Genomic DNA, 17,346 nt, shown 5'->3' with positions numbered 1-17,346 from the left:
AGCTGTAGAGAACAATAAGGTCTCCCCCAAGCCTCCTCTGCTCCAAGGTATACAACTCAGCTCCCTCAGCCACTTCTCATAGGACTTACTCTCTAATTCCTTCACCAGTTTCACTGTCCTTCTCTGCGCACACTCCAGCACCTCACCATCTGTCTTATATTCGAGGACCCAAAACTGAGCAGAGGATTTGAGCTGTGGCCTCACCAGTGCCAAGTACAGACAGACAATCCCTTCCCTAGTCCCGCTGACACACAATTGCTGACACAATGCCATCGGCCTTCTTGGCCACCTGGGCACACTGCTGGCTCATGTTCAGCTGCTGTCTACCAGCATGCCCAGATCCTTTTCCACCAGGCAGCTTTCCAGCCACTTTGCCCCCACCCTGTAGTGCTGCCTGGGGTTGTTGTGACTCAAGAGCAGGACCCAGCACTTGACCTTTGTCGAACACTGATGGGAGAAAAAAGCAATACAGGCAGCAGACCAAAACTACTACTACTACTACTACTACAACAACAAAAACACAGGGGAAAACTACTGAGGAGATGAGAGGCTTGTGCATGGGATGAAGGACGAACATGTCTGACACTGACACATATGCTTACTAGACATACAGACACATATGCTTACAAGAGATCTGCTGGACAACAAACTGTTTTGGTTTATACATCAAGTCAGAAGAAATGGGCACTGAGTGCTTATTTCTGTCTTACTGCTTTTGTGAATCCCAGTAGTAACTTCTAAGCAATTCTTTTCATTGCTTTGCGACAGGGATTTAATGCTAGTAAATTTGTTTGGGTGTTCTACTGGTAAACATATACACTGTATTTTTGAAACAGTGTTTCTTTTCTTTCTGCTAATTGTTTTTAATGGACTTACATACCTGAAAAAACTCTACTTGCAAGCATAAATACACAAGAGGCTTTTCTAAAGACTCATACACATTGATTTACAATACTAAAAGATTTTGCAGAAATCCATAGTATGAACTATAATAAATTCACCAAACCTGCAAAAACTCATGATGAATTGCTAAATATACTGAGCTTGAGAAATAACCAATCAACTAGTACATGCATCTTTTGCAAGACAATGTTCTAGTAATTTGCTTTTACAGCTACTTAATAATTATTCCCTAATATTTTTAATGCTACTCAAAAGATCCACTCTGGTAACAATTAAATAAGTAGGTCAAAACTATGGTATTCAGCACAATCTGATCTGAGTTAGCATCAGATCATTATTTCCTACTTTAGAGAATAAGTAATTCTATTTTTAACCTCTAAGGTAAGCACACAAAATACATACATTTATTTCAACTTTAAAACCAGTATCATCAGTGGTGGAAACAGAGTTAGGACCTACAAATACAAGAAATTCAAAATATAAGACAAGTTCTGCTTCAGCTTCTACTTAACCTTGCCGCTTGTTTCAGTACAGAAACAATGTGAAAATATATTGTCAGCAACTTTTCCTTAAAATTCCCCCCCCCCCCCCTGTTATGCATCCTGAAGTTCTTTGCTTTATGTAATATTCTATTTGTTTTCTTACCACGTAATACCAAAACACACTATGGTATCTTTAGGGACAGTGAGAATCCAAATAATACAAGAGAGATGCCACACAAGAGTGCTTTGAACCCTCTACACCGAAATACATGTACACAAACACAAATCTTGGCTTGGGAAGGTAACCATGACAGAATTGCACAGGACAACAGAAACCCTATGCACAGGGCAAGAAGAAAAACATGGTGTGGTGATAACATTGCAGCAAATCTGAGGAAACCTATGTCATGCATCCATAGGTTTTCAGCTGCCTAAACTGTTTCAGCAAGATCCTAGTAAGTTTATCTTGACTCACTTATAAAGTGCTGTGCTAGATAAGGATCATCAAACTACTGTGCAGACAAATATCATCCCAGTCTTGTCATGTCTACAGCCCTGCCTCAATGGGAGGGCTAATGGGAGAGTCGTGGTGCCTTTGTATTCCTCTGCACTTTCCTCAGTAAGAGGGCTTCCATTCCTGTACACATGCCAAAAGGAAACTGGAATTCTATCATCAGAACAATTTTTTTTATAGCTAATACAAAAACTCATGCAGAGTCCATAGTGTTTTTGCCACAGCTTTAATACCAAACTATGCTATGTTTTGTAATACTGATCAACATCAAAAGGTCATTATCTATTATCTATTTCTTTGACAGCAGATGAGAAATTTTATCAAAGCCATATGCTACATTACTAAAGAGTAACTAAATTAACTATCCCTAGTTAGAATCTTAGTTTAGGACTTTGGATTACAACAGACTGTCATTCTGTGAAACAAGTGCAGATATAATCCTAAAGTAGATGTACTCCACTCCTTAATTCAATCTAGTAAGTGTATATTCAGGTATGTTTGTGCTGCATATGCATACAAATATGTACACAGGCATACAGTATAAGCTAAAAAGTAAAAATTACTTTGTTAGAAACAGAAAATTAAACATAATTGTTTGAAGCCACCATGTACTTACTATTTAGTTGAATCTGATAACTGATATTCCCGTCGTCTATCATAACACTCCTGAATTCCAGGGTCATTCCATAAACTTCTTATTGCATCTACATATGGGTTCTCAAAACTTGACACCTTCTCCACATCGACTTCTCGAACTAACAGTGCATGAACCTAATTCAAAACAAACAAGACAGTAAAATTTACTTCATTTTCTATGTTTGCAGAAAGCTCATATACAGTAAACAAGATTAATAGGAATAATTCTTCATATTGGTCGTATCACCAACATGTACTTGCAATTTCAAAAAATAAGTACCATGAAAACGGTTGTGAAGATGAAAAATGGAGAAAACCATCACAGGGAGTTGAAGTTGCTCCAAATTGTATCTTCTTGGACTTCTTTCTTTTGGGGCACTGGTAATTGTTACCAAAACATTGAAACAACAAAAAAAGTCAAAATGACAGACAAAACTGAAGGCTTCCATAAGTATCACCAAATTCAAAGTGGTCATTAAGCTCTAACTACCGCTAGTTCAGCTCTAACATTCCACAAGCAAAATTCAGATGGTGTAGGTGACTTTTCAGTCCAAGACACTTTTGAAAGCAGCAGTCAACTTTTCCATGGCCTTCTGGGAATGTAAGACTATTTGTAACAATTTCCACATTATTTGCCAGAAATCTTACAAATAGTCAATTCTTTTTAGCAAACTATATCTCCTTCATCTAGGATCTTTTTCAGTCATTTCTGCAAGTATTAAAAAAATTATTCCAGAATAAGAAAACTGGAATTTTTGGGAATGGTATTTGATTCTGAAACCATGAAATCTGAGCCTGAGGAGACATCAAAATAGCTATCATGTATCCTTCCTCATTGCCTTCAGAAAACTGCTGTTAAAACAGTGTTAAAAACTCATTCTGAGCTTCAACAGTCTTAAGAGTTTTACGCTGGTCTTTCTGAAAATACTCTTTTGGCCATGATCCTTTGTACACTTACAAAAGTGTATTTTTTTTATCTCTAGGCCTAATTGTCTCAGTCTTTTTCTTATTACCTTCATAATTTTTTGGAAGGTATAATGTTTCTTAGAGTCTAACTGGGCCAGCCAAAGGCTCTGCTCTCTTTATATGCATCAGCCATTTGGAGACGTAAAACAGTGAATACAATCAGTGTATCAACCATCAAAAAAGGTGCATATTTTTATATTCCTTCTGATACAACCTCCATAATTATCCCAAATTAGCACTCCAACCTACCAGAATGAGGGAAGTCAGGCAGAAATGCAGTCTATTTCAAAAGAAATTCCTCTGGGATCTTAAATACACAGGAGAAAACAATATGCTTGAGACCCAGCAGGTAAGGTTGCATCACAGCAATGATCTCTTGACTAGCTGAATTTAAGGTGCCCATTTAAAGGACTCTCTAACATGAGAGGATATCTCCTGTTTTGTAAAAAAATTTCCCACCCCAGCCAGAAAAAGCCTGCGGCTGTTGTGCTTGGCTGTCAGTAAGTAAAGGATCAAGCACAATAATATCTGTTAAGCCTGGACAGTATAGTTTACACTGACTGCAAAATTGAGAGCAATGGTATGTAACCAGGTCCAAGCAGACCAGGAACTGAATGGAAGTCATCACAAAGACACCATCATGACCATACATTTGTCTCTTGTGGAGGGTGAGGGTGGGGAATCTTGATAAGGTAGCTTGAAAGCAGAAATGACTATTTATGCCATCTCAAAAACATGAGCCATCCACAGATTTGAGCTTCATAACTTGTAATCTCTAAGTGCGGTCCATACAAATACTTTGCCTTACAGGGCTGCACAGCAAGCTATGCTGCTTTAGAGGCTGCAGATATTTGAAGTAGATGTAACATTGTGGTGATGCATTAACCACCCCCCAACCTTCAACTCCATACCTCTGTCTCAGGAATGTTCTTACTGAGCTTATCAGAAACACCATCTATTCCCAGGAACTTACTTAGTGTTGCCTAACGAACCTGGAACATTATTTGCCTTTTCCCTGAATCACAGCCCAAGTGGAAAAAAACCCCTGCTGTTACTTTTGTGGAAAATTCCGATAAAAATTACTAACTTGGATGAAGATTGACAGATGACTGCAGCCAACCATCTGACATAAAGGAAGCCAGGGGAGGTTGGGTGTACAATTTAAATATATGATTTAGATTCCCATAAATATACTTAGTTTCAGTTATCCTACTATTCTATCCTGAAGTTTCCAATCCACTTTTTACAAACGAAGGGTTTTGATAGTAATTGAAAGTTTTTTCTGACGGTAGGTGGAAGAGTAAAAAGTTATTTTCCTCTCTGATACCTAATTCACTCATAGTGAATAACTGTTAGGTTATAAAGCTAGATAAGTTAGAAAATTAAGTATGTAAAAATATGGTTTCCCTTCATCAAACAAGAGATGCCCTACTATGAGATGGAACATACGTGTTGTCTATTTAAGGAAAGGAAAGCTATGGGATGGTGCGATTACAGTAGTACAGTCTAGATACCATGTAGTAATAAATAGATCTAAAGAGCCCAAAGCTAACACATACTTGTTCTCCCATGGCAAACCAGAGCGTGAGGCAAGAGCTTTTACCACTATTCACCCCTTTTCTCTCAAACCCCCATACCTACTGTAATGCTTCCACCATCTGAAACAACTTCTTCAGCAAACACTTCTGGCAATCAAACTCTACAGAAAAAGCCAAATTTTCCAAACAAAGGAGAAAGTAGGAAAAACATGGGGGAAAAGAGAAATGAAGCATCTATTAGCTATTCCTTCTCTTCCAAAAGGACAAAGAGGCAGATGAAAAAACTGAATCAGGCTTACACTGATCTTAGGTAACTTCTACTTTTAACGTCATTATAATTTCATTCTTTATGAAGAAGGTTAGGTTTTGGACATTTATTCTAGTTTTGTTCATAGTAATTCTAAGAAGAGCAATTTACAAAGAAACTCTAATAGAAGAATTGACATGACAAAAATCTTCCTGAATTCATATATCTAAACTGCTAGTACTCAGTTTTTTATTATATTTATACAATATTTATTGTATTTTAACCTAAAGATCTCAAAACACTATACAAAGGTTGTAAGTACCACTAAGCACAGTTACATAAAACTCCCACAACACCGTCAACACTTTCAACAGAGAAAGTGTAATCATATTAGTGGTCAATTAACAGCAATTACTGCTAAGTTATTACTACATTTGAGACTAAGGTTCAGCCCTGTAAGAGAAAGTAATTGTTACCTCCAAATGGTAACAACTCTTTTATAATTATTTCTTATGAGGTTACTGACAGAGTACAAAGCCTGATGTATCTACATCACAAGCTACGGGCATGTTAAATGTCGTATCATACCAAGCTACCCTGACGCCCGTATGTGAACACCCACTCACATGTTGTTGCACATCCCAGAATCTAAACTAACACTTCAATTTAGTGAAAGGCCTCTGTGATTTCCTGAAGTAAATTTTCCTTCAAGTAACAGGTTTCAAAGATTTAGCATAGCTTTCCACAGCCAGCTAATTTAGGTCCAGTTCCCAAATGTACAAATTAAACCCTTACCTTAAAAAAGTTTAAAGGAAAATTAAGAATTTATTTTGTTATAAGACCTAGAAAGCTTCCCCAATAAACGTAAAGACACTGCCTTTTTATCTTGTTACTAGTATTTATTTCCTTTTTTCCCCAGTTGTGTTTCTTCTCTGTTTCAAGGAAGGCTTTTGCCTTTTTTTTGTTTCTGCTATAATGTGCTATTTAAATGTACTGTAAATGTACTATTTAATTTGAAGAGAATTGTTTTAGAACCATATACCATCAGAATGGGGAAAAGGGTAATTCTGAAGAAAATTATATAGCTTTACTACTTCCTTTAACCAAAACACAGCAGAATTATACATTTCAAGCAGATATGATATTCACTCTGCCTAAACACACACTATGGAAAGTGTGGATTGCTGTGTGTTTTTAAAATCTACAGCAGTCACACAAGAATACCCAATGAAGCCATGTGACTTTCACATTCTGATATTACCAGGGTGAGGAAGGAACTGATTTAAGACTTCAGGAAAAGGATTTGTTGAATTTATTTTTGCAGTAATAGGAAAATCATGGGATAGCCAAAGGTACTTGAAGATATCTGATCCTACACAACCTACTCCAAGAGAGCAACATACCTGCTGAAAAAGTTCTAGTAACTCAGCACTATTATTAAGAAAAAGGTTCACACTTTCTCTGTCCTTTGGCACTACAGGACTACATTAATGATGATTAGATTTGCACAAGACTTCCTTTCCATCAATGGGATGACATTTCACTACTACGAAGCACTTGTGTTCTTTAGCTGTTTGTGTGCATTTACATTAAGTTGGGTTTTACTAAGGTACTCTAATATTTTCCTGACCTATCACAGTGGTTAACTATGACAACAATAGCAGTTAGCTGAATAAGTTGAGGAAATAACAACTTTTAATGCCAAATAGCTCTTTCATCTTTCCAGTAAAATGGGTCAGCCATCTGTTTTTTTTTTTTTTCTTTTTTTCTGTGAAACAGCATAAATCTTCAGAATGAAACATTAGCCAAATCTCTGAGGGAAAGCTTCATCGACTAAAAAGCTTCTCTTTTCTGTTGACTTTGTATGGAGCAAAAATGCCCAGAGCCTACCAGAAGTCTTTTACCAGAAGTCAGAAGACTGGCCTGTCATCTTCTCTTGGACAATTCATGACCCCACTAAAAATGGAGGGGTAAACCAACCAACAAGCACGTGTTTTTCAATTTCCTGATATGTGATTAATGTAGAGTGTCAGGGAAGCCCCCCCAAATTGTGGATACATAAAGATGCTACAGGAAAAGACAAATACCTTCTTTTATTAGTTATTTACGTCCTTTTCCTTTGAAGAGCAGGTACCACCTAGAGACTGGAGGGGATAACCACCCCAGAAATCTAATGTTGCCACAGGCTACTGTTGTCCTGTGACTGAACTGAATTACGAATCAGAAACTGCTATCAAGTCTAAAATTACTCTCAGAAAAAACTCTGTAACAGGATTTCAGATGTAGCTGATAGTCAGATAAAGAAAAAATCAGATTCAATAGCAGAAACTAAGACAAAAATCATCTGCCTGCTGCCAAACGTGAGACAGTGGTGGTGTTTTTGTGAAGCCCCCAAAAGACTGAATTAATTTTAATGGACTGAGGGACAATGAAAGCAACACACAGTGAAGAACCAATTAATTGTTTCCTTACACTGTTATTTATTTTTATTGCTAAAAACCATTTGCTACTCAGCTTTGTTTGAGATCAGGTCACAAGATTAAGCAGGAAAAAGAGAACCTTACTGACACAGTTGGAATGGAAAAGATAGTAAAACAAATATAATAGTATCACTTTCCTTAAGCAATGGATCATATAAAAAATATGACTGAAAGCTGAATTTTTAATCTCATGTATGAAGCAAGCTCAAATTTTCTATGGCAGTTATTTTTGAACACCTGGGACCTACCCAGACAGCATATTTAGTAAGTTCATTTCCAAAAATTACATGTGCAAACATCCAATAATTTAAGGACAATCTCAGAACAGAGATCTGAAACAGCTTCTGATCCAAAATGCTTGATTGATAGCTAAACACTTTCCTGCCCATCCTACCAAGCAATTTTCTTGTATTTATATTATTATACTAAAATGCTGGTGTGACTGTCAGTGTTCATAAACACAAGCCTTATATCTTCCTGTCTAAAAATCATACCACAATTTTCCCTAAATGTCTCTAATTTAGAATGTTTTACATTTTGATAAGACATACTAAAACATGAAATCATAGAATCACAGAATATCCTGAGTCAGAAGGGACCCAAAAAAATCATGAGTTGAACTCCTACCTCTGCACAGGACAGCCCCAAGAATCACATCACATGCCTAAAAGAGTTGTCCAAATGCTTCTTGAACTCTGTCAGCCTTGATGCTGTGACCGCTTCCCTGAGAAGACTGATCCAGTATCCAGCCCAACTTTTTTCTAATATCCAACCAAATCCTCCACTTATACAAATTCAGGCCATTCAATCAGGTCCTGTCACAGGTCACAACAGAGAAGAGGTCAGTGCCTGCCCCTCCTCTTCCCCTCAAGAGGAAGCTGTGACTTGCAATGAGGTCTCCCCTCGGTCTCCTCCACGTTGAACACACTAAGTGACCTCATACGGCTTCCTCTCAAGGCCTTTCATCATCTTCACTGTGCTCCTTAGGATGCTCTCCAACAGCTTTAGATCTTCCTTGTATTGACACAAACGGCACATCAGACTCAAGGTGGAGCTGTCCCAGTGCAGAATAGGGCAGGACAATCACCATATTCAGTATCTGAGGACACTGTGAGTGGCATCTGTGTACGATGCAGGCAGGTGAATGATTTGCTGTGCCTGGTGTCAGAGCTCAAGAGGTAGAGAGGCTGAGAAGCACTAGGGAAAGTCAAAGAGAAACTGATTGGTGGAGCTGCACCCTTTTGACCCCAAAGGAAGTCCAGCAGGAGACGGTGAAGCCCTGCCCCTCCTGCCATCAGGCAGATGGGGCAAACCAAGTAGATGGGGGGAATGGAAACAGGTCCCTGTTCGAAGAGGTAAAAGAATCCCCTCCTGACCCCCATCACCTCCCGTGGTGCCCTTAAAGAACAGATATGAGGCCCTGGACCCAGAGAATCAGGCAGAGGACAATCAGGAGGAAGATCTGTCTGGAGGGTCTCCTGGTTTCACCTTGTCTACCAGATGGATTACAACCACAGCTATAAAGAAGAAAAGAATGATAGTTGTAGTTAGTGACTCCCTTCTGAGGGGAACTGAGGGCCCTTTGTGCCGACTGGACCCATCCCACAGGAAGGTTTGCTGCCTTCCCAGTGCCCAGGTGAGGGATATTAGTAGGAGACTCCCTGAGCTCCTCAGATTATTATCCACTGTTAGTAGATCAGGCTGGCAATGAGGACACTAATGGAAGAAGTACCAGGGCGATTAAAAAGGATGTCAAGGCACTGGGTAGGTTAGTTAATTAAGGACAGGAGCACAGGTGTTATTCACCTCAATTCCTGCAATAGCAAAGATGAATGAGGAGAGGAGCAGGAAAACCCATCCCATCAATAGGTGGCTAAAAGATTGGTGCCACTGCCAGAATTTTGGTTTTTTTGACCATGGGGAAAATTCCATGGTACCTAGTCTCCTCAAATCGGGTGGGCTTCATCTATCTAGCAAGGGCAAAAGGACTATAGCCTGTAAGTTGTCAGGGCTGATCAGGAGGGCTTTTAACTAGGTTTGAAGGGGGAAGGGATTGAAATCAGGCTCTCCAGAGATGAGCCTAAGAGTGGGAAGCCCAGGTGAAGAGTAAAATCAGCAGCCCAGCTGAAGTGCATGTACACCAATGCATGCAGGGTGGGTAACAAACAGGAGGAGCTGGAAGCCATCGTGCAGCAGGAAAGCTGTGATGCAGTTGCCATCACAGAAACATGGTGGGAGGAGTTGGCATGACTGGAGTGCTGCCACAAGCTCTTCAAAAGCGACAGGCAAGGCAGGAGAGGTGGAGGGGTGGCTCTGTATGTTAGAGAAACTCTTGACTCTATAGAACTTGAAGTCAGTAATGATAAGGTTGAGTGCCTGTGGATCAGAATCAGGGGGAAAGCCAACAAGGCTGACATCCTGGTGGGATGTTACAGACCACTTAATCAGGATGATGAGGGTGATGAATTTTTCTACAAGCAGCTGGCAGATGTCTCAAAATCGCCAGCCCTTGTTCTTGTGGGTGACTTCAACCTACCGGATATCTGCTGGGAACTCCACACAGCGAAGAAGAGGCAGTCTAAAAGATTCCTGGAGTGTACAGAGTATAATTTCCTGCTCCAGCTGGTAAATGAGCCTATCAGGAGTGGGGCCCTCCTAGACCTGTTCACAAACAGAGAGGGGCTGGTAGGAGATGTGGTAGTCGGAGGCCGTCTGGGGCACAGTGACCACGAAAAAATAGAGTTGTCAATACTTAGGGATGCAAGGAGGGGCCTCAATAAAACCTCTGTGCTGGACTTCCACATGGCAGATTTTGGCTTTTTCAGAACACTGGTTCACAGCATACTCTGGGAAACTACCCTTGAAAACAAAGGGTCCAGGAGGGATGGACATGCTTCAAGCAGCAAGTCTTGAAGAGAAGGCTGTCCCAGTGTGCTGAAATGCAAGCTGATGGGTAAGGCGACTGGTCTGGCAGAATAGGGAGATTTTAAAGGAAATTACAGTAAAAAAGATAATCTACCAATTATGGAAAAAAGGGTTGGCTACTCAGAATGAGTTTAGGAACATAGTCAGGTCTTGCTGAAAGAAAATCAGAGAGACAAAGGCAAAACTTGAATTGGTCTTGACACTTCTGTTAGGGAAAACAAAAAGTCTTTCTATAGATACATCAACAGCAAAAGGAGGGACAAGGAAAGCTTCCATTCGTTATTGGACATGGGTGGGAACACAGCTATCAAAGATGAGGAAAAGGCAGAGGTATTTAACACCTTCTTTTCCTTAGTCTTCAACAGTACAATAGGTTGTCCTGAAGACAGCTGGCTTCTAGAGCTTGTAGACAGGGACAGGAAGCTGAATAGCCCCCCTGTAAGCCAGGAGGAAACAGCGACCTGCTGAGCCACTTGGATCCTCACAAGTCTATGGAACCAGATGGGATCCACCCAAGGGTGCTGAGAGAGCTGGCAGAAGAGCTTGTCAAGCCTCTCTCCATCATTTACCAGCAGTGCTGGCTCTCTGGGGAGGTCCCAGATGATTGGAAGTTGGCAAATGTCACATCCATCCACAAAAAGGGTTGCAAGGAGGACCCGGGAAACTACAGGCCTGTCAGCCTGACCTCAGTGCCTGGCAAGGTTATGGAGCAGATCATCCTGAGTGCAATCACACAGCACCTACAGGACGGACAAGGGATAAGAGCCAGTCAGTATGGGTTTAGGAGGGGCAGGTTCTGTCTGACCAACCTGATCTCCTTTTATGATCAGGTGACCTGGTGGATGAGGGAAAGGCTGTGGATGTGTCTATCTGGACTTCAACAAAGCCTTTGACACTGTCTCCCATAAATATACTCCTGGAAAGGCTGCATCCCACAGCTTGGACAGGGGCACTCTGTGCTGGGTCAGGAACTGGCTGTAGGGCCGGGCCCAGAGAGTGCTGGTGAACGGGGCTGCATCCAGCTGGCGGCCGGTCACCAGTGGTGTCCCCCAGGGATCAGTGCTGGGCCCTGTCCTGTTTAACATCTTCACTGATGAATTAGACGAGGGGATTGAGTCCTCCATTAGCAAATTTGCAGATGACACCAAGCTGAGGGGGAGTGTTGATCAGCTGTAGGCAGGAGGGTCCTGCAGAGGGACCTGGACAGACTGGAGAGTTGGGCTGATTCCAATGGGTTGAGGTTCAACAAGGCCAAGTGCCGGGTCCTGCACTTTGGCCACAACAACCCCCTGCAGCGCTACAGGCTGGGCACAGAGTGGCTGGAGAGCAGCCAGGCAGAAATGGACCTGGGGGTGCTGATTGACAGGAAGCTGAACATGAGCCAGCAGTGTGCCCAGGTGGCCAAGAAGGCCAATGGCATCCTGGCCTGCATCAGGAACAGTGTGGCCAGCAGGAGCAGGGAAGTGATCCTCCCCCTGTACTCTGTGTTGGTGAGGCCACACCTTGAGTATTGTGTTCAGCTCTGGGCCCCTCAGTTCAGGAAGGACATTGAGGTGCTGGAGCGGGTCCAGAGAAGAGCAACGAGGCTGGTGAAGGGACTGGAGCCCAAGTCCTGTGAGGAGAGGCTGAGGGAGCTGGGGTTGTTTAGCCTGGAGTGGAAGGTTCAGGGGTGACCTCATCATTCTCTACAATTACCTGAGAGTAGGCTGTTGCCAGGTGGGGGTCAGTCTCTTCTCCCAGGCAATCAGCAGTAGAACAAGAGGGCACGAGCTTAAGCTCTGCCAGGGGAGGTTTAGGTTGGATATTAGAAAGAAGTTCTTTCCAGAGAGAGTGATCAGGCATTGGAATGGGCTGCCCAGAGAGGTGGTGGATTCACCATCCCTGGAGCATTTTAAGATGAGGCTGGATGGCACTGAGTGCCATGATCTAGTAATTACAGTGGGGTTGGATCAAGGGTTGGACTTGATGATCTCGGAGGTCTCTTCCAACACAGTTAATTCTATGATTCTATAGTTACATTTGGTAAAATCAAAGAACTGTCTTTATTCAACTGCTATAAACTGGAGAAGATTTAAGGCTGTTTTTAACAGCAAAGAGCAGAGAAAAATGCCAAGCTCAGACTAAGGGATGCATTTTCCATTTCACTACAGTTCCTCATCGTACATGTGATTCAATAGCGTGTGCCTGACAAGGTCATCATCTCAAAACAGTTTTCACAGTACTGGACCACATGGTAACAAATCAAATGTGCCCCCTCATAATCTTTCCTGAAAAGTATTTTCAATGTGCTTTGCCCACAGATAAGTGATTATATTTTTTTAAGAAAATAATCTATAAACCAAGAGGGATAACTTTCCAAGAAGCTAGGAGAAATAACTGGCATTTTTAACTAGTCCTTCCTCTGCTTTATATTACAGCACCACAGGATTTTAGACTTTTATAACATGTTTCACTGTTTTTGAAGAACAGTGCTCAACAGAAGTCCTGCAAATGGCAAATTTTTCCACCAAATTTTTAAACAGCAATTCAGTTGAATTTATGTAAGGAAGTGTTATGCAAACGTGGACATGCTGAAATTTTCATTCCATTTTCAAGCAAAAGAACTGGTTGTACTTCACAGTTCTCTGATAATACAGTACCTCAGTCAATTGCAGTGCAACACTAAGTACATTTTAAAAAATAAAATAGAAGGGCAATGTTTCAGTATGTCAAATCTCACTTAAGAATTGCACCAATGAACAGAACTCCTGCTAAGTCTCACTCCTGAACAAAACCTGAGTCATGCACTATAGACTTTCTAATAAACAGAGGAATAACAGTTATGCAGATTCAAATGGCTAGAACTGAAAAGGCTCTTTACTGACTGGAGGTCGTGGCCAGTTAATTGAGACAGTTTAGAAATTCAGCCATCCCACTTACACAAAGAACCTGCAGAAACTGCACTGCATTTAAGACCTAGAGAAGAAGCCTATGGTGAATATAAGATGAGGTTGTCCTACGACATAGGGAACCAAACACCAGGTTCCTTTTAAGGAAATGTCTTGATTTTGGCTTGGATAGAGTTAGTTTTCTTCTTAGCAAGTGGTACAGTTTTGGATTTAGTATGAGAATAATGTTGGTAACACATTGATGTTTTAGTTGCTGCTAAATAGTGCTTTACCCCAAGTTAAGGACCTCTCATTTTCCCATGCTCTGCCAGCCACCAAGTGCTGAAAAGACACTGAGAAGGGAGCATGTCCAGGACAGGTGATTTGGGCTCGCTAAAGGGATATTCCATGCCACATAATGCCATGCTTACTATATAAACTGGGGAGAGTTGGCTGAGAGGACCTATCGCTGCTGGGGGATGGGATGGGCATTGTTCAGCAGGTGCTGAGCAACTCGATTGGGTATCTCTTGTTTCTCTTGGGTTTTAGTCCTCTCTTGGTCTCCTTTTCATTCCTATTGTTACTATATTTTATTTTGTTTCAATTATTTAACTGTTCTTACGTCAGCCCGTGAGGTTTACTCTTTTTTTTTCCCTGATTCTCATCCCCACCATGGGTGGCATGATCAAGCAGCTGTGTGGTACTTAGCTGCCAGTTGGAGTTAAACCAGACAAGGAATCATGTCATCATGTCATCATATCTGTGTTTCAATACAGAAGTGGAAGTATTAAATGAAAAATAATCCTCTACACAGTTCATACTAATTATAATTATCAAATGTGATAAGCTAAAAAAAAAAAAAGGCATTGAAAAGAAAAGCATTTAGCCTCCATATTTTTAAGCCGCTTTTTTATTTTTGTAACTTTTTTATTTTTAAAGGAGCAGAGTGCCCTCTGCTGACTAATACATAACTGCAGAGGCAGTTATTTCAAAATGATTGTGTTTCTAGAAATATCAGAAGACTGGGAGGGTCCCTTTCAAAATAATGAATGATTCCAACAGGAATTTTCCTTTGTAAAAATTGCAACTAACTTAAATGGTTGCATTTGTGTGCTGTCCAACCAAGAAGATTGTCTTTCTAAACAATTACCTCATTTCTTGGAAGTAAAATCTGAAAATGAGCTTCAGACCTGCTGTAGGCATGCAAAGCTACACGATACCCTATCACCTACTTCTTTTGAGTGTGTTCGTTAATCCCTTGATGTTTAGAGCAATGAACTGGCAAGACTGAAGTAAGGGGGGCAAAAGGTAATTTCATACGAAAAGCTGTTGTTTAGAACAGGATCACAGAAGAATGAATTTAGCCTGACTATGTAAAAAGATAGCAACCCAACATTATTTTCTCTACAGAAACCTCAGACACACCGTACCATGGTGATGAGTAACCATTTGAAACATCTCTTGAGGGAGAATTAAAAAAAGTTTCATGCCATTTGTGACCTAAAAAAGTGATAGCTTCTTTATAAATTAAGTACTATCTTCTCATTCCTAGAAACAGACTATATATACTAGCTTGTATCAGATGCCAAGAGGAGTTTATTTAGAGGAGGATGGCAAAACACTGCTGACTCCTCTTTCAAGGCTTCAGGCAAAACACCAGTCCTGTGGAACATGCTGCCAACTTATACCATAACGAAGAAGGAAGAATAAAACACATCTTTCCAATATATAAATTTTAGGATTAAGTTTTCTACAAATAAGAGCTTGAAAAGCTATTTTCTTTGCTGCCTGCTGTGAGTAAAATTGATTCATATGTATTTTTAAATTATTAACTTTGCGTACTAACTATTCAGTATTTACAGTGAGAGGTCACAGTACACTTTCTAACAACCACTTGGGAAGGCTTATTTGTCTGCCAAAACAAAATTGGATTATTCTCCCAAGAGAATTAAGGCATGGTCTTCATAAATGAACCATCAGTCATCATATGAGTGGAAATAGGTTTTTGGAGCATTATGTTTGCTTGCTTATAGGATGATTTTAATAATCTAAATAATTTATTAATGCCTTTGTTTTCAATAAGAATGTAACTGTCTGAATGTAAACAAAACTGAGAGCTTTTTTGAATTAAATGGTATCTGGAAAAAGCTTGTGGGAACGGAATAAAACAGGTAGAAACATCACAACACAGTCTATTGAGAAAAACTGTCCCCTCATTATTAGTACACCAAGGTTTCTGTACTCAATCACTTAAGCCTGCTTTGCAATACACTCTGCAGATTCTCCAGGACACAGCAAGCAGATGCAGATCTAGAGACGAAGTCAAGGTCACATACCAATAATCACATTGAGTGTCCTGGAGTCAACAGGTTCTACTTAACCACAAATCTACCCCTGTATTTCTTTCTTTTGTTTGTTGTTTGTTTGCTTCAGAAATGCCCAAGGCAATTTCCCAGACAATCTTTCAGACAAACTGATCAAATTAATTTAGGGAAGCTGCTGATGTAGAAAAGACAACCTGTTTAAGTTATGTACTGCTATCCAGAAAGAATGCTTATTAATAATAGGCGTTATCTACCCTGTTCACAAGTATAATCAGAGACAGGCAGCTACTTTGGAAATCAGTGTGCAACTGTAACATGCACATGAACAAACATTTTGAATTGGAATTTCAACGTTAATGTGAATGCGGGTTGTAAGTCTGAATCAGATGATTAAAAAAAATAATCTGTAATTAGTCTTCAGAATGGAATACATCATCAATTCACCTTAAGAAAAAAAGATGTTGTTAAAAAAAGCTAGCAAGGCACCCTTGCCCTGACCAAGTACCAACTGATGCCATCATTATGATTTCTGTTTTCTTCAGTGGGCTTTAAACTCTCTCTCAGTATGAAAATGATCCTAATTAGTTTCTGGACAGGGTAGATAAGTATTTTAATTCAGACCGCTGGCCTAAAATGAATCACAAATTGGATTAAACATGAATAATATTTAGCCTCACTGGATAATCATAGTACTTTGATTTCATGGAATCACCTCCCCTGCAGAACACATCTCAGACCAGGAACATTTCTGAATGTTTGCAGGTGGGTTAGGACATTATTAATCAAATAAAAGAGAGAGCTGCTGGATGGGAGGAATCAGAAGAAGCTTTATGCTGGCTTTGCAGCCACTCCACACTTTCTTTAAAAGTGCTGATCACTAAATCTGCAAAGGCACCACAGTCCCACAGTCACTCTAAATTGTGACAATAGTTAGTGACCTGACAGTGCCACAGTCAGCACCTGGCAGTCTGTGCACTACTGCTGTCCTTCAGTGTCTCTGCAATCTAACATATAAAGTACCAGCAGACTTGTGCAAGATGAAACACTCTTCCTTAATTGTCATGGTCACAAATCCTGCCACCTAAATGCTACCAGAGAAGGGTAAAACATTAAAAGGTTGGAAAATTGGAGAATACATGGTAAGGGCGTGGCTCTTGCAGCTCCTCTGTATGTCTGTGCTCTTTCCTTCATGATTTTATTTTGATGCTATAAGTAATATATATTCAAATAGTTGATTAAAATTACAGATTTAGTTAGAAAGGTCAACGCTGAGCAGATAGAGTGAACCCTTAACACTGCATGTTAACTAAGTCATTACGGAATGTAGCTTGGAATGCTCCTTGTAATAAAGTCTGAATTTTATGATCTCAATACAATTATACATTGGTTCAGACATCAACATAACAATGTCAGAGCACCTCCTACTCTATAACAGTACTCTCAATTGCAATCTCTGTCAAGCCA

At 40.3% G+C, this 17,346-nt stretch overlaps 1 protein-coding gene across 1 annotated transcript in view; it reads right to left on the bottom strand.

Annotated features, from left to right (window-relative positions):
- Positions 1 to 17,346, bottom strand: part of LOC114071969 (guanine nucleotide-binding protein G(q) subunit alpha-like) — a 118,545-nt gene that overhangs the window by 32,860 nt on the left and 68,339 nt on the right. The window contains exon 3 of the mRNA XM_027909877.1: positions 2,516 to 2,670. Coding sequence (XP_027765678.1) covers positions 2,516 to 2,670 — 155 coding nt within the window. The remainder of the gene's footprint in view (positions 1 to 2,515; positions 2,671 to 17,346) is intronic.

This window comes from Empidonax traillii, unplaced genomic scaffold, assembly GCF_003031625.1.
Source record: "Empidonax traillii isolate 1590-97213 ecotype Southwest subspecies unplaced genomic scaffold, ASM303162v1 scaffold28:size2823434, whole genome shotgun sequence".
Taxonomy (NCBI): domain Eukaryota; kingdom Metazoa; phylum Chordata; class Aves; order Passeriformes; family Tyrannidae; genus Empidonax; species Empidonax traillii.
Note: the sequence above shows the minus strand (reverse complement) of the source record. Positions and strands in the feature narration are given on the sequence as shown.